The sequence below is a fragment of the Colius striatus genome, chromosome 2 (genome assembly GCF_028858725.1).
Source record: "Colius striatus isolate bColStr4 chromosome 2, bColStr4.1.hap1, whole genome shotgun sequence".
NCBI classification, from domain to species: Eukaryota; Metazoa; Chordata; class Aves; order Coliiformes; family Coliidae; genus Colius; species Colius striatus.
In genome coordinates, this window is record NC_084760.1 from 46,533,779 (window position 1) to 46,555,789 (window position 22,011).

Here is a 22,011-nt window from a genome sequence, read left to right on the forward strand (position 1 = left end):
GCAACCATACCCCTGTCAAAGGGGAATCCTGTTCCTGCAGAAGATAGTAGAATCATTGAATCATCATTCATGCTGCCTTGCTTCTCTTTCTGAGGCAGTTACATTCTCCAGTATCACACACATGCTGTACATGCACATGTGTGCACACACACATGCACACACACACACACACACACACACACACATGTGCACATCCAGTGCCAAATCCCAGATTACTGCCCGTGCTCCTAAGAGGGATTATGGCTTCTTAGGGAGGGAGATGGCTTTCAGCAGGGTTTAAGAGCCTGGCAGAGACTTGATTCCTGCAACCCTGAGCTCACAGTGCTCGGGGCTGCATGGGAGAACTGCACCCAGCCCCTTCTGCAGCCCCGGTGACACTCAGCCATGTCCTGTTTCCCTCTTTCCTGCAACTTCGTCTTTGTTTAAATCACACATTGGAATTGCAGGAGGGAAGAGAGAATGGGTGAGAGATCTGGGAGATTGCAGGAAGCCAAGAGAGGAAGAAGCCCCAAGATGCATGAATCACCTCTCTCGTGCCTTCGAGATGCTGCCTCTGCCCAGGGCTGGTGCTCTCAGGGAGGATTAAGGGCTTAGCAATGCCCCTGCAGAGCCGGATCCCTACAGGATCCCAAAGCAACCTCAAGACCTGCGGTGCCTTCCTGAGCACAAGCAGCTCCCCAGGACCCTAAACCTCTGTCTGATGTACCCTGCCCCCCTTACCTTCCCAGGGCAGGGCATCTCAGGGCAGTTTTGCATCCAGGGCTTGGAGCCAGCAGAGATCAGCTCTCAAAGACTCAGGGTATGGCTTTTGCTGGTATTTGTGGAGTGTGACTGGAGGCAGTGGAGCAGCACTGAAGTTTAGTCTGATTTTGGGGCTCCCTGGTCTTCAGGAACCTCTGATCTGCCTCTTACTGCTGATTATTTCAAAGCAAATCACTGATTGTCGGTGTGAGTGGTGGGACTTAATTCGGGTGATCGGAACCCTAAGAGGTTGGGACAGGTAGAGTTGACTTAGTTTGACGTTTCCTCCAGGAGACCGAGGCAGGGTCAGGGATGGAGAGTTTCCCAGGAACACCTTGAGGGGGGGGGGTCACTTCACTTAGTTGGGCAGCAGATAGAAATGTAGAAGCATTGCATTTTTTCGACATTTCTCTCTCAAAGAGAAAGCTGGTGGGTTGTTTGCAGCCTGAGGGAATGTGAGCTGTTGAAAGATGGCTGCAGGCTCATCAAGCACAGGAGAGTCTGCAGCACCTGAGCAATGGTCATGGAGACCTCATCTCCTCTAGAAACTACAGCAGATGGAGTGGGATTTGGGATGGAGGGTGAAGACAACAAGTTGCATGCCCATAGAAACGTTGTGCCTCCCTGCATTTGGAAAGAAGCAGAAGAAGATGTGCTTGTGGCAGAGGAGGATGGTGGTGGCACGGGCTTCATGCTGCTCATCACAGCATGTTGGGAGATGGATACCCAGCAACAGCTATTCCGCAGCATGGTGGAATGATCTGCATCCTGGGCTTTAGAAGGAGTTAACCAGTGGCTACCTGAGGCTCTTGGTGTTGGTTTCGATGAATTCTGGGCTTCTGGAAGGGTTGTAGCTGATGTCTCCCAAAAGAACAAGGAAGGATGCTGATGATAGGCAGCCCAAAACCCGAGCACTCAACCTGGAGGCTTTCAGAGCTGTTATCTCTCTCGGCATCACTCAGGCTCTCTCATTGAATCCCCAGCCCCCTCCTTTCCCCTCCTGACTGCTGAATGCTCCCAGAACGACTCAGACATCAATCGAAGGCAGCAGCAATGCCGTGCTTTGTCTGCCTGAAGAGGTGGCTGCTCCTCGAGCCCCGGCAGAGCGGCTGGCAGGGAGCTGCCGCCAGGGACCATTTGCACATCTCCCTTTGTGAAGGAGCAGCCCTGAGCGAAACACCACTCGAGGGGCATTGAATGGAAACGGACGTTCGCCTCTTCCATGTGGCACTCAGCGCCCGTCTCCGCCTCTGACGCTAATGATCCGGACGAGGGGTGGTTCGGGGATCTTCTTTTTTTGCCCCCATAATAATGAGGAAAAGAAAATGAAAGGGAGAGGGATTGGAGGAGGAGAGGTCAGATCCATTTAGGAGCACCAAACATTTATGGGAGAGTGCCTCCTGAGTGGCTGCACAAAAGGGCCTGGCTGTAACTGGCTCCATCCCTCCTCCACCTCCTCTCCCCCGCCACCTCCGGCCATGAAAAGGGAGAACCAGAACTCTAGGGCCTCTGTGAAAGATGAGGATAATGGATTTCATTGTAGACAAGGATGTTAAATGTCTGTCCACTCGTGTGCAATAAAAGAGAGCTGGTCTTTAGCTAATCATGCTGGAGGAGCTCTTGGCTGGGATTCGAGAGATATTCCCCTTGTTTTCTTGCCCTGATACCCCTCCCAAAAAAGGGCTGTCTGTGGGGTGCAATTCATCTTATCTGGGGTGTATGAAGAAGAGTGTGGGCAGCAGGTAAGGGATGTTTTCCTCCCCCTCTCCTCTGCCCTGTTGAGGCCTCATCTGGAGTCCTGTGTCCAGTTCTGGGCTCCCCAGTTCCAGAGAGATGGGGAACTGCTGGAGAGAGGCCAGTGCAGGGCTACCAAGGTGCTGAGGGGAACGGAACATCTGTGTGATGTGGAGAGGATGGGGCAACACTTTTTCTGTGGCCTCAAGTGACAGGACAAGGGGTAAGGGGCAACAAGCTGGAACCCAGCAAGTGCCAGTGGCAGAGGAGGAGAAACTTGTTTGGTGTTGAGGTGAGGGAGTTGGGCACTGCCCCAGGCCCCCTGACACACTATTGACTTCTCCAAGCCACCCTGGATGGTTGGATATTGTAACAGAGATGTTCCGTTTGCTGGAGATGCCAAAATCAGCCCAGGAACACAGTCCCAATTCATGTGCTGGCAGAACTCAAGAGGCAGCACATCCCCCTGCTCTGCCCCAACCAATGATCTGCAAAGACAAAGAAAATAAATAAAACCTGTTTGTCTAGTATTTTTACAAGCTGAAAGCAAAGCTGGGAGCTGGTTATGGGCTGGTGACCCAGCTGGGCTTAAATTACTCTTCCTAAATCTAGAGCTAAACTCGAATTTTGTCCTCCCCAGGTGAGGAGAGCATGGATCTGCTAGGCTGGATCCAGCTGTGGAGAACTCAGGGCAGGACATGGCCCCATCATGACATATAGGATCAGGATGCTCAGGTGTCACTCAAGCTGTGTCCTCCCCTTTTCACACACAGATCTCTAGCCTCCTTCCGTCCTTGCTGGGGGCCACCAGCGATGCAAGAAGGTCCTGTCCATGGAGGTGACAAGTCCTCCAAAGGACATTCATGTCCATCTAGGATAGCTGCTGGGGGAGCCATGAGGTTCAGCACCTTCCAAACGATCTGAGCAGACACAGGCTAATGAAACTCTCCTTCTCCAGACAGTTGCTCTGTTTTTGGAGGCCGTCTGAGGTAATTTGAGTACCTCCTTTCTGGGAAGCAGACTGGGAACATCGTCTGGAAACTCTTTTCCTTCGGGGAAGAAAACTGGACAGCCAATATTTTTGTCTAGGATGGAAATCTCTGGATTTCCATGCAAACCTGTTGGCATGCCTCCCTTGCCAAGGCAAAGAGGAAGCCCCGGGCTGGTGAATAAAATCAATGATGACTGTTCCCTGCTTTGAGCCTCTGTCTATGGCAAGGTTAGGAAGCTTCTCCCCCAAGGTTAGGAAGCTTCTCCCCAAGCTTCTCATCCCGCTAGGATGGGGCTGGATGAATCTGCCCTCTCCCCAGAGTGGGACAGAAGGTTTCTAGGCGAGAGAGATGTGTTCCCTCCTGCCGAGGCACCAGCTTAATCTCCTGTGCACTGATAAGGTCACGCCGGGACCTGTGCTCCTCCCTCCCGCGCATCGTCTGAGACCAGCGGCTCTCTTGGCCCTATTTATAGTGCAGTGAGAGGATCAGGGGGAATAAGCACTTAGTGTCCCCTAAATCATACCCCCCTCCTCATGGCCAGTCACAGCTCTCTACTATCTGCTCTCGTCGCTGGAGAGCCTGGACAGGACTTTTAGAGGTATGTGGGGAGCTGGGGTTCCGCTTGCTGGGAGCCGGGTTGCTGCTGGGGAGCCATGGCATCCCTTCCAGTTCCCCATCCTCACCAGAGTGGGACAGAGGTGGCTTTTACTCATGGGAAACCTTGAGAGCAGACCCAGAGTGAAATGCCGTGTCTGGGAGCTGAGGGCAGCTTTGGCTGCAAGGGGAGCCCAATTTCTCTGGAGAAAAGGGACCAAGTCATCTGTCTTGGCTGGATGGTGGCCAGACCACCAGCCCTTCATCCTGTCTTGGACCTGAGCCCATGTAGGGCAGTCAGCCCATGGCCAGGGTCCATCCAGGCTGCTCTGAGGACGGGTTGGTGGTCTAACCCTGCAGAAGAGTGAGTTGGTGGTCTGGGCTCCCAATGTATATGGCCACCAGTCACTTGATAACACCATTTATACTTACATCTGCCAAGAAAATTTCATACACAGGGACATGGGCAGACCCCAAATCCATGCCCTATGTCCCTGGGCCATGGGGGTGGATGGAAGAGAGGGGGATGCTAGAGGTGGACAGCATGGCTGAGAGGACTGATTGGCCTCGATCTTAAAGGTCTTTTCCAACCAACCAATCCTATAATTCTCATCCTTTCTCTCCACCACCCATCTCCTAGTTCTGGTTCCCATTGCAGGGAGTAACATGTAGTGGGATGCCTCGTTTGGGAAAGCCAGCTCCTTCCCACACGTGGTCCTCTGTGGGCAGAAAGCCCTACCTCAGGGGGTGATCAGCCCCAGCCAGACCTCAACGCTCTCCAAGCCAACCAGCAGCTCTGCAGGAGGGGACACGCAGCCCACGAAGCCAGTGGAGCCCACCCAGGAGAGCAGAGGAGCTCCTCACAAAGCTGGTCCCAGTTTGGTGACGTCAGGGAGGATGCTTCATGGGGACAGGCAGGTCCTTTGCCTGATCTGGGATCCTTACTGATGCTCTCTTCCCACACAGCTGCAACCTCACCCTCTAGCTCTTGGGAGGAGACCCGGTGTTATGCCCCGGGGACTGCTGCCTTCCTCCCCAAAGCTGTCTGATGCTAAGCCACGTGGGGTGTTCCCCGGGGACCATCCTCACCTCCCTGATGGAGACCTGCCCCAGCACCACCTCTGCCGGGGCAGGGTTGCTGTCCTTCATCCTCGTGGCCGTGCTGAGCAGCCCGTCACTGCAGAAATCCCTTCCTCTGGCATACGGGGACCACGAGGGTCCCCAGGAGGGCACGGGCCTGATCCAGTGCGGGGAGTACAGCAACCAAGTGCTGCCCAACGGACGCTGCAAGATCGTGGCCACGCTGCCGCAGGGGGACGAGCAGAGGTGCCCGGACATGTTTCGTTGCACTGATGAAGTGTCCTACTGGCTCCATGAGAATGAGGAGAGGAAACAACAGGTCCTGGAGCTGCGGGAGCTGATTTCGGAGCTGCAGGAAGAGCTGAGGAACCACCGGCACCGCATCAAAGTCCTCGAGCTTCAGGTAAAGAGCTGTGCTTTGCAGACCCACTCACCATAAGTGCCCACGGTCTCTCCCCGTGCCCTCCCAGCAGCCTCCACCCAGTGAAGCTTATGGTGTTGTTCTGACCATGGGCTGGGATATCCATTAAACCCCAGTTGCCCTATGGTGATGGTTCAGGAGCCTTCCAAGCTGATCTTTCTTAACCCTGGTGGTTTAGCCCTGTCTGGGTGCCAGGCACCCACCAAGTCCTTCTATCATGCCCCCTCCTCAACTGGACAGAGGAGAGAGAAATATAACAAAGGGCTCATGAGTGGAGATAAGGGCAGGGAGATCACTCAGCAGTTACCATCAATTGACAGACTCAACTTGGGGAGAATTGGGTTGATTTATTAACAAACAATCAAAACAGAGTAGGGAAATGGGAAATAAAAAATGAACCTCTCCCCACCCCTCCCTCCACCCTGGGTCTCTCCCCAGCAGCAGCACATAGGGATGGGGAATGGGGGTTACGGTCAGTCAGTCACAGATGGTCTCTGCTGCTGCTTCCTCTCAGGGGGAGGCCTCCTCGCACTTCCTCTGGTACACGGGAGACAGTTCTCCATGAACTTCTCCACCTGGGTCCTTCCCACAGGCTGCAGTTCCTCACAAACTGCCCCAGTGTGGGTCTCATCCACAGGGAAACAGTCCCTCAGGAACGAGCTGCTCCAGCGTGGGTCCCCCACAGGGTCACAAGTCCTGACAGCAAACCTGCTCCAGCCTGGGCTCCTCTCTCCATGGGCTCCCAGGTCCTGCCAGGAACTTGCTCCAGGGTGGGCAAGTTCCCTCAGGCACCCACCCTCTCCAGCATGGGGCACAGCTGCCTCACCATGGGCTGCACCACAGCTAACAGGAGAATCTGAGCACCTCCTCCCCCTCCTTCTCCACTGGCCTTGGTGTCTGTGGAGCTGTTGTTCTCACATTATCACTCCCTTCTGCTGCTACAGTTCTGCCTCTGTGCAGCCACTTCTTCCCCTTCTCCAGCCTGTCAATCCCAGAGGTGTTACCTCGGATGGGCTCGGCCTTGGTCAATGGTGAGTCCATCTCAGAGCAAGTGACTGGCACTGGCCCTGACACACACAGGGGAAGCTTCCAGCAGCTCTTTGTTTAAAGCAGCCACCCCTGTAGCCCCCATTACCAAAACCTGCCCATACAGACCCACTACAGATCACTCACTGGGCTGATGATGAGATGGACAAAGGAACCAGTAGCAATGTCAGTTGGAAGAGTCTTGAGCCCATGGGGCAAACAGCACCTTTGTCTTTGCTCTTGGAGGAGATGAGATCTGATTTTGGAGGTGATAAGATCGGGCCTGGTGGGTGATTTGTTCTCTATTTGGCCTCCTTTCATCCTCACCCTTGGGCTGTTTGAGATGGTCATGCTGTTGGGTGGGTATCTGTGCTGTGAGTGTCTCCATGGGAGAGATGTTCCTGGGGTGAGGGAGGGAGGTGAGTCAGGATGGGTGCTGGTGCTCAGGCAGACCCACTCAGTGCTCCCTCACCCAGGGTCCCTCCTGCTCTGTTGATCCTTGACCTCCTTCCTGCTTTCTCACCCAATTTACACTGCTCCTCTCCCATTTTCTCCTTGCTCTTGCACTGAGACATGCTGACGTTACAGGTCTTTGGTCTCTCAGCTTCCCACACCCATCCCCTGGTGACATTTTATCCCTTAGGACTGCTTAATCCGTCCTTCCCCAATCCTAGCTCCCCATGCTGACCCCAAAACACACTTCTGTGCTTCACTGACCTCTCCACCTCTGAGTCGAGGATTAGGATGGATAGTAATGTACTAAATATTTCCCCAAAGCATTCATACTCGTTCTTCATTTCCCTGCTTTGAAATGACTCACTGAAAGGCAAAGTGTGCAGTCTGTGACAGGGTCTCTGCAGAGCCAGGGGGAAGAGGGAGGAGAATCTCCCTCTGGAGATGCTGGTTGCCTGATGGTGGCTGTAGATGGATTGGATTGATATTGGGTGCTCAGGTGAGGCAATTATTTGTGGAGCATAGGCTCTGAGTTCATTGCATATCCAGGCCCAGATCCTGCACCTCCTCACCCTGCAGGTCTCCTCTCCCTGCTAGCTGGTACAGATTGAAGTTTGCTAATGAGTTATTCCCCTAAGCATCCCATCATTAGTTTCACTCAATCCCACAAGCCCATAATACTCATAATTGTGTTTCCCCTCCTTTCATATGTATTGCAGAGTTCAGGTGGACTCTCTTCAAAGCTGTCTCAGCAGGTCCCTTCCTGACCCATCAGCAGTGGCTGGAGCCTCTGCTCTTCTTTATTACCTCCCCTATCACCCACCTGGTAATTTATGTATCTTTTTCCTTAGTTTATTATCCCTTTTCCTGCTATTTGCTGGGAAAATCCTGTCACTCCAGCCCATGCCTGGAAGCTGGGGAGAAGCTGTTGGACAGGGGTGCTTCTGGAGCAGCAGCAAAGGGAGATTCCTCCTACCCAGCTGTGGTGCCTGCCATGCAAGGGTCACCATGGCATCCAACCATTTCATAGAGATCTGAGCAGTGAAAGCAGATATATGGTGCTAGGACTTCTTGGATGTCTCCTGGAGGATGGGAGGAGTTGGGAGAGCTTGTTTCTCCCCAACGGGAGCCCAAGTGAGCAGCTCAAAAGGAGATGTGTCTACTGTGGGGTGCTGCTGTGTTCTTCATCACACAAGGAGAGTAGAGGGACACAGGGTGCACCCAGGTGTCCTGGAGCAGACAGGTCTCAGGTACTCATTGGTGTTTCCTACTTGGGGGACAGTGCCAACAACATCTGTGCCACCAAGATACTACCACATTCAGAAAGGGGATATCCTCTGAGATATTTTGAGGTCATTAGTAAAGAGTTTTAGACCTTGGCTGGAAAAGGCCCTGAGCAACTGGATCCATCTTGGAAATTAAAACAGAATGGTCTGAATTGGAAGGAACCTTAAAGATCATTTGGTTCCAACTGCCTACCATGGGCAGGGACACCTTCCACTGAACCAGGTTGCTCCAAGCCCCATTCAACTTGCCTTTGAACACTGACAGGGATGGGGCAGCCACAGCCTCTCTGGCCCTGCTTTTTGCAGGGGAGGTGGGTTAGAGACCTCCAGCCATTTCTTCCAACGGTTTTCTTTCCATGAGTTTAAAAAAAACAAAGGGGATGGGAAGCCTAGAAGAAGGAAGAAAATAAACTCTGGAGGGTTTAGGTACTGAGCCACTCATCTCTGCTCCCCACCATCTTCAGGACTCTCTCTGCTAAGGAGATTATCTGGCCACTTCCCTGCTCCTATGCCCAGCCTGGGAAGCTGCTCTCCTCCTCCATCCCCTTGCACTTCCCAGGAGCTGCCCTGCTGAGGTCCCCTCTGTGTCACCCTGGGTAGGTCTCCTCCACCTCCGTTCTTCCCACTGAAGAGCTGTTTGCTCCAGTCTTCACAAATCAGCCTCCAGCTGCTGCTGGTTGGTCTGCCTGAGGTTGCCCATCAGTATTCCTCCTGGAGCTCAGCGTGGGCTTGTCTGTCCAAACAGAGTTATCTCTGAATTCAGCATCCCTTTCTGAGCTGAGCAAGTGCAGCAGACTCTTCCAAGGTCACAGCTCCTCTCAGGCTAACAACTCAAATTGGATCAGATGGGTTGATCCCATCTCTGCCGTGTTTCCTTCCTTCCATGCGATTTAGGGAGCAAAACGAGCCCTCTCCAGCCCTCTGGGTGCATTTCCAGTCCTACTGCATTTGCATGGATCATGGAATGGTTTGGGTGAGAAAGAACCTGTAAAGATCATCTTGTTTCCCTTCCCTGCCGTGGACAGGAACATCTTTCACTAGATCAGGTTTCTCAAAGCCCCATACAATCTGCCCTTGCATACTTCCAACGATGGGACAGCCACAACCTCTCTGGGCAACCAGTTCCAATGTCTCAGCATCCTTACAGTAACTTCTCCCTTTTATCTAATCTAAATTGATCCACTTTTAGTTTACAGTCATTTCCCCTTGTCCTGTCACTACTGGTCCTGGGAATAGCCTTTCCATTTTTCTTATAAGTCCCCTTGTAAGTACTGAAAGGCTGCAATAAGGTCTTCCTAAAGCCCTCTCTTCCCCAGGCTGGACAACCCCACCTCTCTCAGCCTTTTTCGTAGGAGAGCTGTTTCAGCCCTCTGATCATTTTTGTGGCTCTCCCCTGGACCCACTCTGGTAGGTCCATGTCTTTCTTGTGAGCTGGACACAGTACCCCAGCTTGAGTGTCTCAGGAGCAAAGTAGAGGAGGAGAATCATCTCCCTTGACCTGCTGCCCACGCTTCTTGTTATGCAGCTGGGGCACAAACAGAGCGGGATCCTGCTGTCCAAAAGCAGAGGGATGCAGTGAGGGGAGCAGCATCAGGGCATCATTGCAGTGGCCTGGCTGTGCTGGTTTTAATCAGCAGCAGGAAATAAATAACACAAAAAAACCCACCCCAAGTATCAAGTGTGGAGGAGGGGGTTGTCTGGGAGAAAGCATCATGGGGTTTACTCAGAGAGCTGGTGCGTGGGTGAAGGGAGCTGGAAGGAACCTGTATCAGTCACAGCTCACAGGGCACATGGTGAGGGACAGCTGATTTACTGTAGAGACGGAGATGTTGCAGTCCTGAGAGGGAAAGCACCATGTCATTACACATCATAATTTCCACTTTGCCCCTACCTACCTGGCTGCTCTGGAGTCTGGGATACAGGCAGGCTGGGTGGGCTTTCAGCAGTGCCACACAGGCACTGGGAAGGGTATTACAGGGCTACCATCCGTTACTGGTGCAGTTGCCCAGTGGTGGTGGTGCCATCTCCTGGGAACAGCAAGCTGGGACCTGTCCTGGCAGGAATGAGGACTGAGGTGTGAATCAAATCCTGGGAGCAGCTGCAAGGGAAGAAAACATGCTGTGGTCATGCAAATCCCTTCCAGCTGAAGGAAATCCCCAACCCTCAGCAGCACTGCTGCAGTCTGGCAGGTAATGATGAGTCAAGTGCCAGATCTCAGTACCCCCAGAGACATTTAACAAGCCACACGCTTGTGCAGACACCTGAAAATCCAGATTTGCTCCTGATGCTGGAGTCAGGGAGGTGAGAAAGTAAACTGGTTTCTTTTCAGAGTCTTGGGGTGACCTGTGAGCCCAAGGCAATGATCTAGAGTGGGTGATGGAGGAAGAGATGGGCAGGGAAGGGCAGTGCTGATGAAGAACCAACATCCCTTCCTGGTGGATGGGGGTCTGAGATTGACAGACCCACAGGAGGGTATTGGGGAGCACATTGCAAAGATGCGGCAATGCCCAGGGGAGGATGAGGAGATTCCCAGGCTGTTGTGGGATTCTGGAGGTGCTGTTTAAAGCCTGCTCTGCCATCTAATGGACAGGGAGCACTGAGCAAAGGAAACGAGGGTGTCTGAGGCGGCTGCATCTGTGGCATGCTCAGTATGTGCCAGTGGAGCGCAGGGTGCCCATCTGCTGGTGTTAGCTGTGGGCATCTCCAGCCAGCTTGTGTGTGTATTTTACACAGGATCAAAGCCTGTTTGTCCTAAACACAAGCAGCAAAAGTTTCATGAGAGGAGCTGGAGTCCTGTATCGCACTCACTCCATGCACAGCATGGATGAGGTCGTTGCTTTTTGCAGGGCACCAGCCATCACCCCAAGAGCAGGAGATGGCTCATCATGCAACGTGTTTGAGAGGCTGTGGAGCTCTTTATAATGTATAAATTATTGTATATGGTTCCAGGGAAGACTGGACAACATTTTGGAAGGAAAACCCAGCTGTGCTGGCATTGCTAATTATGTAGAAGCCCCATTCATGTTGTGTTTGGAGAAGAAGCCCAAATATGCTTGTCCCGTTCTTGCAGCCCAAGGCTTGCAACATGTTTGAGAAGCTGTGGAGTTCCTTATAATGTTATAAAATGTTGTGTATAGATCCAGGGAAGACTGGACAGCTTTTAGGAAGGAAAACTCAGCTGTGGTGGCACTGCTAAATATGTAGAGACCCCATTCACTTTGCAACAAGTTGCAGACTGAAGGGTGCTTGGAGAGGAATCCTCAGTGTGCTTGTCCTGCTCTTGCAGCCTTAGCCTTGCCTGTGCGTGCGCTGCCTGCACCAGAGCCTGAGAATATCAAGTTGCCTGTGCCTCCCAGGCTAGGCTGGGGTCTGGTACAGGGCTGCAGGGTGAGGGTGAAGGCACCATCCTTGGTATCCTGGGTCTCTCCTGAATGCTACTCTGCCCTCTTGCTCCTGTGCTTGTCCATCCACGGAGGTTTTCAGGGCCATGCCCCTGGCTTTGCACTTGTCCCCAGGTATCCCCCCATCCCTCCTTTTTCCCTGCCACAGCACGAGGAGGCCGCCGGCCGGAACCACAGTTTGGCTCAGCGGGTGCAGGACCTGGAGCATCGGTACAGCGAGGCCAGCACCCTGCAGCACATCCAGGCCACGCTGCTCTACGACATGCAGGCGCAGATAAACAACATCTCCGTCCTGACCGACTGGGCCTGGCGCAACCCCACCTGCCTGGGCCCTGCCGAGATGAGGCTGCAGGAGGAGATGCACCATCCAGGTGATGGGGGGGCTGCTGGGGCTGGCAGGGAGGGGAAGCCTCACCCTTACATACTCTCTCGAGGTGGGGCTAAAGGAAATGATACTAAGGTTCATAGAATCTTGCTGTTTGGCCACAACAGCCTTAGGCAACGCTCCAGGCTGGGGAATGTGTGGCTGGAGAGCTGTCATGCAGAAAAGGATCTGGAGGCGTTAATTGACAGCAGCTGAACGTGAGCCAGCAGCCTTCCCAGGTAGCCAAGAAGGCCAATGTCATCCTGGCTAGATGCCAGGCTGAGGGAGCCAGGGTTATTTAACCTGGAGAAGAGAAGGCTGAGGGGAGACGTGATCACTCTCTACAACTCCCTGACAGGAGGCCGTAGCGAAATTAGAGTTGGTCTCCTCTCTCCAGTAATGAATGACAGGACAAGAGGAAATGGCCTCAAGTTGCCCCAGAGGAGGTTTAGATTGAACATTGGGAAGAACTTGTTCCCTGAGAGGGTTGTCAGCCCCTGTCCCAGGCTGCCCAGGGAGGTGGTGGAGTCCCCATCCCTGGAGCTATTGCAAAGCCGTGTAGCTGAGGTGCTGAGGGACATGGGTCAGTGGTGGGCTTGGCACTGTGAGGGGAGGGGGTGGACTCGAGGAGCTTCAAGGTCTTTTCCAACCAAAATGATTCGATGATTCTCTAATTCTATGACTAGCTGAGACCACCTGACTGAAGTATAGATGGCTAGGGCAAGACAAAATAAATCCCACCTGACTTATCTGTTAAAAAATGTCTTTAGGCTTTCTGAAATGGTTTCTGATCCCCTTTTAAGACCAAATCCATAGCTGGTGTGTTACAGAGGTTTTCAGCTTCAGAAGAATCTCTGAATCCAGTATTATTTGTCTGGCTCTGCATGAAAATGATGCTACTTTTTGTTGTGTGCCCCTTTCTCCACACTGTGCATTAAACACAGTATTTCTCTGGTTTGTCTCTCAGAGGTGAAGCACACCAGGAACTGCCCCATTGACTGTGCTTCTGTCTACTACAATGGACTCCGTCGGTCTGGGGTTTACAGCATCATGCCCTCAGTTGGAGGGATGCCTATTGAAGTGCTGTGTGAGATGGACACTGAAGGTACTGCAGGAGGCATCTACAACATTTTGAAGCAGAGTTTTGGGTGGAATTTGCTCTGCTGAGAGAAACCTGGGAGTTCTGGTGGGCAAGCAAACTAAACATGAGCAGCAATACGCCCTTGTGGGCAAGAAGGCCAATGGCATCCCAGGGGGCATGAAGGGAGTGTGGGCAGCAAGTGGAGAGAGGTTCTTCTCACCCTCTTCTCTGCCCTGGTGAGGCCTCATCTGGAGTCAGGTAGCAGCAGTCCTTGGCAGGCTTGGGCATGCCTAAGGCTTGAGACTCAATCCAGTTGGGTGATGGTAGTCACCCACATGCTGGGGCTGGATCTTATATTGCATGAAGATAGCGCTCTAGCTACCAACCTAAAGCTATTTTAGATGGAACTCCTTATCTAGAGTCCTGGCCCAGGCTGCCCAGGGAGGGTGTGGAGGCTCCTTCTCGGGAGGTTTCCAAACCCACCTGGACACGTTCCTGTGCCCCCTGATGGAGGGGAACCTGCTTGAGCAGGGGCTTGGGCTGGATGAGCTCTGCAGGGCCCTGCCGACCACCCCCCAATCAGGGATTCTGTGATTTGTTTAACCTGAGAGTTGTATCTTATATTTGAACTATTTCTAAGCTACTTCACAGCCGGTGAGAGTAGCATCTCCAGAAGGGCTCTTCTCCAGCGACAGAGGACTCATCCTCTCTGCTGACTAAAGGAAGAATTTGGATGAATACTTCAAACCAGAAATGTCTGGTTTGGGGATTCAGCTGTCTAAATACAGACATTTAGTACTCTTTGAGATGTCTTCATACATGCTAGCAGAAATAACACAGGGTTTGGGGAACAAAAGCCCTTCTGGAGCAACAGCTGGAGTATCTCTGGGTAGTTGAGGGCTGTGTGTGGCAACTAGTAATTGTAACTGTGCTGAAGTAATGGGGTGTGTGAATCTCTCCCACTGATATTTTGGAGTGAAAATGAATGAACAGGCGACTTCCCACACCGTTAATATTTAAATATCCATACAGAGCATATTGCTGTCACCTCAAGGCACAAACCTCCTAACAAAACAAGGTTTCAACGCTTAATTTTTGGAAGAACAATGCAAATTTTCAGGGAAATGGGGTAGTGGATTGTCAGTCCTTTGTTCCATGACTCTACTTCAGCCTGGATGGATGTGTCGCACCAACAAGTCCCGTGCTGGAGGAAGGAGTTGAGCTCCCTACATGTAGGCATCTCCCCTATTGGAGGATCTACAGGTGATTGTAGCTTTGGGATGCACGTGCCTATTGAGAAACAGGCTGTTTGGACAATGTGGTCTGTGTTATGTCATTACTATTATTTGCATGACCATCAACATAATCTTGGACACTGTAGAGTGACAGGCTGTACAAACAGCAAATAAAAAGATGGCCCCAGTTGTGTGTGTCCCCCTGCCCCCCACCCCACCTCAAGCTTACAATATTAGAATAAAATGAGAGAGGAGAGAGGGATTTGGACAGATGGGAGAGCAGATGGAGACAGTGAGGCAATACTGGGAGAGCTTGTGTGCCTCTGAGGTGCTGCAGGAACAGTACACAATAATCTCCAAACTCCGGGATCTCTAATTTGTCCCTGTCCCAAAGCATTTGCCTCCCAAAAACTGCCATCTCTCATTTCAAACGGGAACACACAACGAAACAACATGGGAAAAATGGGAGACTCTTTCCATGAGCTATGATGGGCATTGCTTTTTATCCATGTGCAGCAAACAATGCCGTGTTCTGCTACTTGGTGGGAGGACACGTGCCAAGGAATCACCTTGCTGAGCTTGAGACCGATCCTCAGAGATGCCATCTGTCAGGGGTCTTCCTGGATGTTGGACCCTTGGATGTTTCCTAGGGACTCCTATTTTATCTTAGCTCTCTCCTGGCAGGTGGGGGCTGGACAGTCATCCAGAGGCGCCAGGATGGTTCAGTCGACTTCAATCGGACCTGGAATGAGTACAAGGAGGGCTTTGGGGACCTCAATGGCGAGTTCTGGCTGGGCAATGAGAATATCCACAAGATGACAAGCCAAGGGGATTACTCTCTGCGCATCGACCTGGAGGACTGGAACAACAAGCACAAGCATGCCTTCTACCAGGTCTTCAGGTAGAAAGTGGGATGGCCTTCCCTGTTCTCACAGACACAACTGGTACAGTGTTGGGAGACCTTCAGGCACAGGAACCCCTTTTATCAGAGTGATTGTCTAGAGAGCTTTTCAGACTGGGCCTAGGTTGCCCATCCATTCTTCTTCACCAGGCTGCAGGTTGAAGCTAGCAAATGTACCAACATCCACAGCCCCTGGGAAGGGGAGCCATAGGACCTAATGGACAGTCCCCAGCTGCTTAGGGGTATCTTCTCTGCAAAAATTATTGCTCTCTATGTCAAAACCAGGGGTTTGAATCCCATGGCCTTGCTGGGCAAGTCCTCCAGCATCTCTCTGGTTTAGAGTTGTGTTTTGATTTTTACCCTCCCTACTCATGGCTTTTACTTGATGGACCTGATGTAACATCCTGCAGTGTCTACAGCTCTTCCCCTCTTCTGGTGTTTTATTTATCCATACCACATTAGCCACATCCTTTCTTAATCAGGAGTGGCCAGGTCCGTCTGGAGTGTCCCAGATTAGTTCTTTCTGTGTCCCTACAGGAAATGCTTGTGGGTGACTGTGGAGAAATCCTCCATAGGAGCATAGCCAAGGGAACACTGCACCTTATGGACACTTGAAGCTTGAGGGCTTCAAGTAGACCCGAAAACTGCTGAAGCTGTTGGAAAAAAAAAAACCAACCAAACAAACAAAGCAAACAATTCCACAGCCTAAATGTGCTGTGAAGCGTTCTCTACCAGCAAGTGTTTACTCTATGTGGTCACTCCAGCTTTTCTCATCAGATGTCATGTGCAATAGCAGTGACTTTCAGCCTTTGCTAGCCCCAGGGAAAACGACTAATTAGCTCAGTCCAGGTTATGAGTAGGATGCTTGTAACATGGAGAGGAGGCAGAGCAGCGTAATTAGAGGGATTGTCCTGCCAAAGCTGCCGCAGCCCTTTGTTGTGGTTTTTAGAGTCACGGTCTGCCCAGGTCAGACCTATGACAAGTGCCCTGAGTCATGACAGAATCATGTGTGTCCCACAGAAGAGGAAAAATACAATACCCTTTGCTTTTAGAGGTGATGAATCATAGCGGGGAGGCTGGCCAGAGCAGCTTAGTGATTGCTAGGCAACACCAAGAATGTAGTACCCAGGTTGGAAAGGAGACTCAGACACTCCCAGTTAATCAATCCCACCTTTGTTGCTTGCAGCATTGAAGACGAGGCAAACTATTACCGCCTGCACGTGGATGGGTTCAGCGGCACGGTGGAGGATTCCTTTGCCTGGTACCACAACAAGAGGAGCTTCAGCACACCTGACTCAGGGAACATCTGTGCTGAGATTTCCCATGGAGGCTGGTGGTACCACCAGTGCTTTTTCTCCAACCTCAATGGGGTGTATTACAAGGTAAGGTGGAGGGGTGAGGATGGAGCACAGAGCTGGGTTGATCTTCACATCACAGCAATCCTTCCTGGCTTGACCAGTTTCTCCAGGGAGAAAAAAAAAAATGAGTGCTGCCCATCCTGATAATGTTTCCATGCATTTCCCATGCCTGACCATCCTTCGTTCTCTGCATCACAGGGCGGACGATACTCCATTAAAAACCGCAAGGTCCTGGGGCCAGATGGTATCGTGTGGTACTCCTGGAAGGACACAGACTACTACTCCCTGAGGAAAGTGGTCATGATGATTCGGCCACGCACTTTCCGGCCCCACCTCTCCCCATGAAGGAGCCTGGGATGTTCTTCAGCTCATTTCACATTAAAGGTTGGGAACGGAGTGTTGGAAATGGTTTGCTGTGAGCAAAAACTGATGCTGGAGATCCTGGAGGGACCGAGCCACCATGTCTGTTGCTGCTTGTTTGACAGTTGAACCAACAGCAGAGGTGTCAGGGCCTTCAACAAGTATTTGGGTGGTGAAAGCACTCCTAAAAGCTTGGAGGTGATTGGTGAGAAGGACTTTGCAAAGACAAGCATGTGGCTTGCTGTTTCGTTGGGTGGCAGCAGTCCTTGGCAGGCTTGGGCATGCCTAAGGCTTGAGACTCAATCCAGTCGGGTTATGGGTGTCAGCCCCACGCTGGGGCTGGACCTTATGTTGCATGAAGACAGTGCTCTGGCTACCAATCTAAAGCTATTTTCTTCGGAAGCAAAGAACCAGTAATCCTGTATGACTTTTCCACGTGGGATGTGATGGACCACGTAAGATGAGTGTCTCTCCAGTCTCAGCAGTTTCTCTGTCCACATCACCAAGTCTATAGGTCCAGCACTCCAGGGATGTGCTAGGGTGGCTCCGAGGTGCTCAGATGGCTCTGAGGAAAGCTGGAAGAGCTTGTGTGCTTCGCCCAGAGAGTGTTGTGGGCAAATGAGGAGGCAGGTCTGTAGTGACTCTTGCCTTTTCTGGCAGGGATTGTGTTCCACACGTGGACTTTAGCTAGCTGTGGTATTAATACTTCCAATGAAAAGGTTTAAAAATAAAATATGGGGAAAGTTTTACACTTTCAATTGCAGTTTTACCTTTCCACTCTTCCTCTGGCAAAGAATGCGGGGTGAATTTCCTATTCATCCTAAAAGTAGGAGTCATCAGACACCATTTTAAGTCTGGGTTTTTTTACTGCCTTACTCCAGATAAAGAAAATTCATTGTTGCTGTCTTTTGATTTTCTATTTGTAGTTGCAGAGAAACATCTTCCCTTTTTTCCTGACTTTGCCTCATCACAGGGTCAAGAGGTAAAGGCTGGGGCTTGGGCCTCAGCCCATATTGTGTTTGGTGATGAATATCCAATTAGATTTTATACCTTTTTTCTGTTTGATGTGCACAGATGAGTTCAACGAGGGTTCAGGGAAGGGGAAAAGCAGATGTAGTAGAGACAAAGCACTGTTCCTGCCAACTACCTGTCTCCTGCTTGATGCTCTTCTGGCTCCCCGATGGCCTCTCTAGTTTCTACACTATCATGGACCATATTTTGCCTGGAACACCAAATCAAGGAGAATTTCTCTTCCAAGCATCATGCAAAATAATATCCTCGAGTTATTAAACCGATGTTATTTGTCTTTCCCTCTGCCAGATTTGCATTGGTAGTTTTCCTTGGGTGGGGGAAGTGCCAAAACATTTCTGATGGTGTTTGGAAGTTGTGATAGACTAGTCAATGCTGCTGTTGTACCATCACTTGCCAGCAGTGGGAGGAGAGATTTCTTGCCTTTTGGCATGCATGTCTCTGATACAACACCATTCCGTCAGGACTGCAGGCATTCAAAAGACCCTCAGGGCCTCTGGTTAAATAATACCCTACTCAGAGATTCCTAAATCACTTGAATAAGCAGAAACCTAATTAACTAATCATAGAATCACGTTATCACTGTGGAGCTACAATCTTATTAAACACTATGGTAAAGGCATCGCTCAAATCTTACGAATCACACCCTACTACTGCTGAATTACAGTTTTACCATCATTCTCTCCCTGCAACTCTTCATAACAGGGTGCAAGTGTCTTCCAACTTCTTGCACTTGGATATAGCTCTGATGGACAGTTCAGTGAGTTGTCCAAAGGCATCCCATGCAGCTGAGTACCCAGGTCACTATCACCACCGTCTGTAGACATCCATCCTCCAACCATCCCAAGATCTCATCCTCCTGTGTTCTTTACCTGGTTTCTTTTTCTTTTCTGTTTCTACTTTAGCATCTGGTTTTGTCAGCCCAGTCCACCCCTAGTAACTTTTGGTTTTCCTTATTGGTCTCAATTCTGCTGAATCCATACCCAATTTTTGTTGTATCTGATGTCATGATTGAAGCATTCTTGCCCTTCAATGGCATTACTGATACGGTTGCCTGTATACAGGTGACCACGCAAGATGCTGCAGTCCAAAGCTCCCCTACAGTCACAGGATTCATAACTGTCTAAAACAGACTGTTCAGCCTCAGAGCTGATTCCTCTACCTTGCCTGAACAGCTTCTCACACACAGAAAGTCTGCACTGCTGGAAGAGCAGAGAGAATAATGTGATTTTCATACTGGTTTGGACTGCACACTGTAACCTATTAGATGGATATTAGGAAATTTCTTCCCCCAACCTGTCCCAGGCTGCCCAGGGAGCTGTTGGAGTCCCCATCCCTTGAGGGATTCTAAAGCTGTGTAGCTGTGGCTGAGGGATGTGGGTTAGTGGTGGCCATGGCAGTGCTGGGGGAATGATTGGACTGGAGGATCTCAAAGGCCTTTTCCCACCTCAGCCATTCTATGATTCTATGATCCTTGCCTTCTAACAGTTTTAATCATTCCCTGGTCACCAGCAAGTTATGGCACCAATGCTCCAGCTGCACCTCAGTTCCATCTTCCCCTGAACAAATGGCTGGTACCTTGCCCAGATTTAGAATTTCTGAGGAAACAGCGCAAGGCTATGGACTGTTCCTTACCACAACCGAGTCTTGGTAAGTAATGAACAGCATGCTCAGCTCTGGAATCTTACCTAAGTGATCGATTGCAGATATATAATCCTTTAGACATTAACCATTGGCCAAGTCTCTGGTTAAGTCCAGGTCCAGAAGCACCTCAACTTCCCTCTAAGGAGTGTAACTCACAAAGTTACACTTTGTGAACATCACAACTCAATGGAAGGTTCTACCTGGAAATTTTGTCTGACTCTACGCAGTAAATAATTAATATACGTTTCCACAAAATCCTTTTAAATCACTGGTTATTGTCAAACTTTGTTGAACCATTGTTTTGTATCAGTAAACATCTTGCTGCTCCTCTCTTACAAGTGAAGTGTGTCACTCCTTCGGGCAACATATGGGCATAATCAGCAGGATGGCAAGTAGAATCAGTGATTATTTGTGGATCCAAGGATTGAACCTGAGTCCCAGCTTCTCAGGAGAATGGGCTCCTGACAATTAGCATAATTGAAAGCCCTAAAAGACCACCTGAAAGTAACCAAGGGACACAGGAAGGATGGAGAAGAGGAGCTATCTGAGAGATACTAGGTGATAATGCTCAAAAGGCTATGGGAACTGGGACTGTTCAGTTTGGAGAAGAGGACACTGCGGGGGGGATCTCATTAATATTTACAAATATCTAAATGGTGGCTGTCAGGAGGTTGGGGCATCACTTTTTTTGCTATTGCATCTAGTGACAGGACAAGGGGTAATGGAAAGAACACAAGAAATTCCATTTAAACGTACAGATAAACTATTTTACTGTGAGGTGAGGGAGCCCTGGCCCAGGCTGCCCAGGGAGGGTGTGGAGGCTCCTTCTCTGGAGGTTTCCAAACCCGTGCGGACACGTTTTTTGTGCCTCCTGATCTAGGTGGACCTTCTTTAGCAGGGGCTTGGGCTGGATGAGCTCTACAGGGCCCTGCCAACCCCCATTCTATGGTTCTATGGGACTGCCACAAGCAACTCCCTGCAAGGGCAAAATTAAGGCACTGCATTGTTAACTACGACCCTGAAACTGGCTGGGATCCTGCACCGTCTGAAAAACAAAACCTGGGAAGGAGATCACAAAGCAAGACCCCTGAAAGAAGGAACAGAAACTAGATCAAAAAGAAACAAGTAATAAAAATAACCCCCCCACAAAACAAAACCAGAATCTCTAGACTGAAGGGATGAAGGATGGAAGAAAATGTTAGTCCCAGGCATGCCTAGAGACAAGATTCAAGGTCTGGCATTATTTTGAGTCTGACCAAAGCTTCCAAAAACAGGGAGATAACAGTGAAAGGGATTGGCATCAACACCTCTGATGCCTCCCCCTAGAAAAGGAGACTTGGGGAGGAACTGCACAGCATGAAGTCACAAAATGAGTAATGCCTGGAAGGCAATTGAGTCTGCCTGCCCAGAAAATGGAGGCTTATCAGTGGAGAAGTCCTGCTGCCCCATGTGTTTTTAATTCCAGTTGGTCCTCAAGGACTATTGGCCAAGTTTTCAAAAGATACCAAAGCACAAACTTCAATATTAACACAAGATGCCAAAAATCTGGATGTTCTATCCAGAGGCCAAAGAGTTAAGATTAGTTTTGTGTGCCCAGCTGCCAAGGTCAATTTGTCTCCTGCGTGAGAAGCTCATCTTGACTGTTTGCTCTTCAATGAAAGATCACCACAAAAATATTTTAGGCTTTGATGTTTTGAAGGGCTGAAGCTGGTGCCTGCTGAGCATCCATCCCAGCCCCAGTTGGAATCAGTGTGGGAGCTTTGTGCAGCCCCTGCATACGGTCTCACTCCCACAGGACATGAAATTGTACCGATATAGAGGAACTTCCCATGAGAAGGTGGGGGAAGTGACAGCAGTGGTGTGGCAAACACTAAATAAAGCAGAAACAGAGATTCCACATGGAAAATGTCAGGGACCAACCAATAAGTAAAAATCTGAGATATCTGGTGAGTACCAGGCAGGGTTCCAGGCTTTGAGGAAGCAGTGCTTTCTTCTAAGCAAGAAACTAAATCAAATGCCCCTCTATACTCAGTCCCATGTGAGGGAGGAAAGTGTGTCTGGCTCTTTCTTCCTCTCTTCCCCTTCGCACTCAAACTAACACCTGCCTCATTAATTTGGCTGACTTCTACATATGTGGACATGTAATATTCCTGCTGAGGAGCAGGGGCTGGCTCTGGCTCCTGCTGAACGTTGTGTGCATATATCTTCCTGGAGGAACAGCTACAACAACCTGGTGTTGGTTTGGCTCATAGCTACCCAAGAGTGAGGAAGGTTCCAGGACAGTTTCCATTAACATCTTAGCTCAATGTAA

At 50.5% G+C, this 22,011-nt stretch overlaps 1 protein-coding gene across 1 annotated transcript; it reads left to right on the top strand.

Annotated features, from left to right (window-relative positions):
• The first annotated feature begins 5,109 nt into the window (after positions 1–5,109).
• On the top strand, positions 5,110–17,012 carry LOC104561873 (angiopoietin-related protein 7). The gene is made up of 6 exons (XM_010207717.2): positions 5,110–5,544; positions 11,877–12,099; positions 13,060–13,197; positions 15,093–15,309; positions 16,496–16,691; positions 16,866–17,012. Exons 1-6 carry the CDS (start codon positions 5,110–5,112, stop codon positions 17,010–17,012), a joined length of 1,356 nt encoding a protein of 451 aa, XP_010206019.2.
• The last annotated feature ends 4,999 nt before the right edge of the window (positions 17,013–22,011 follow it).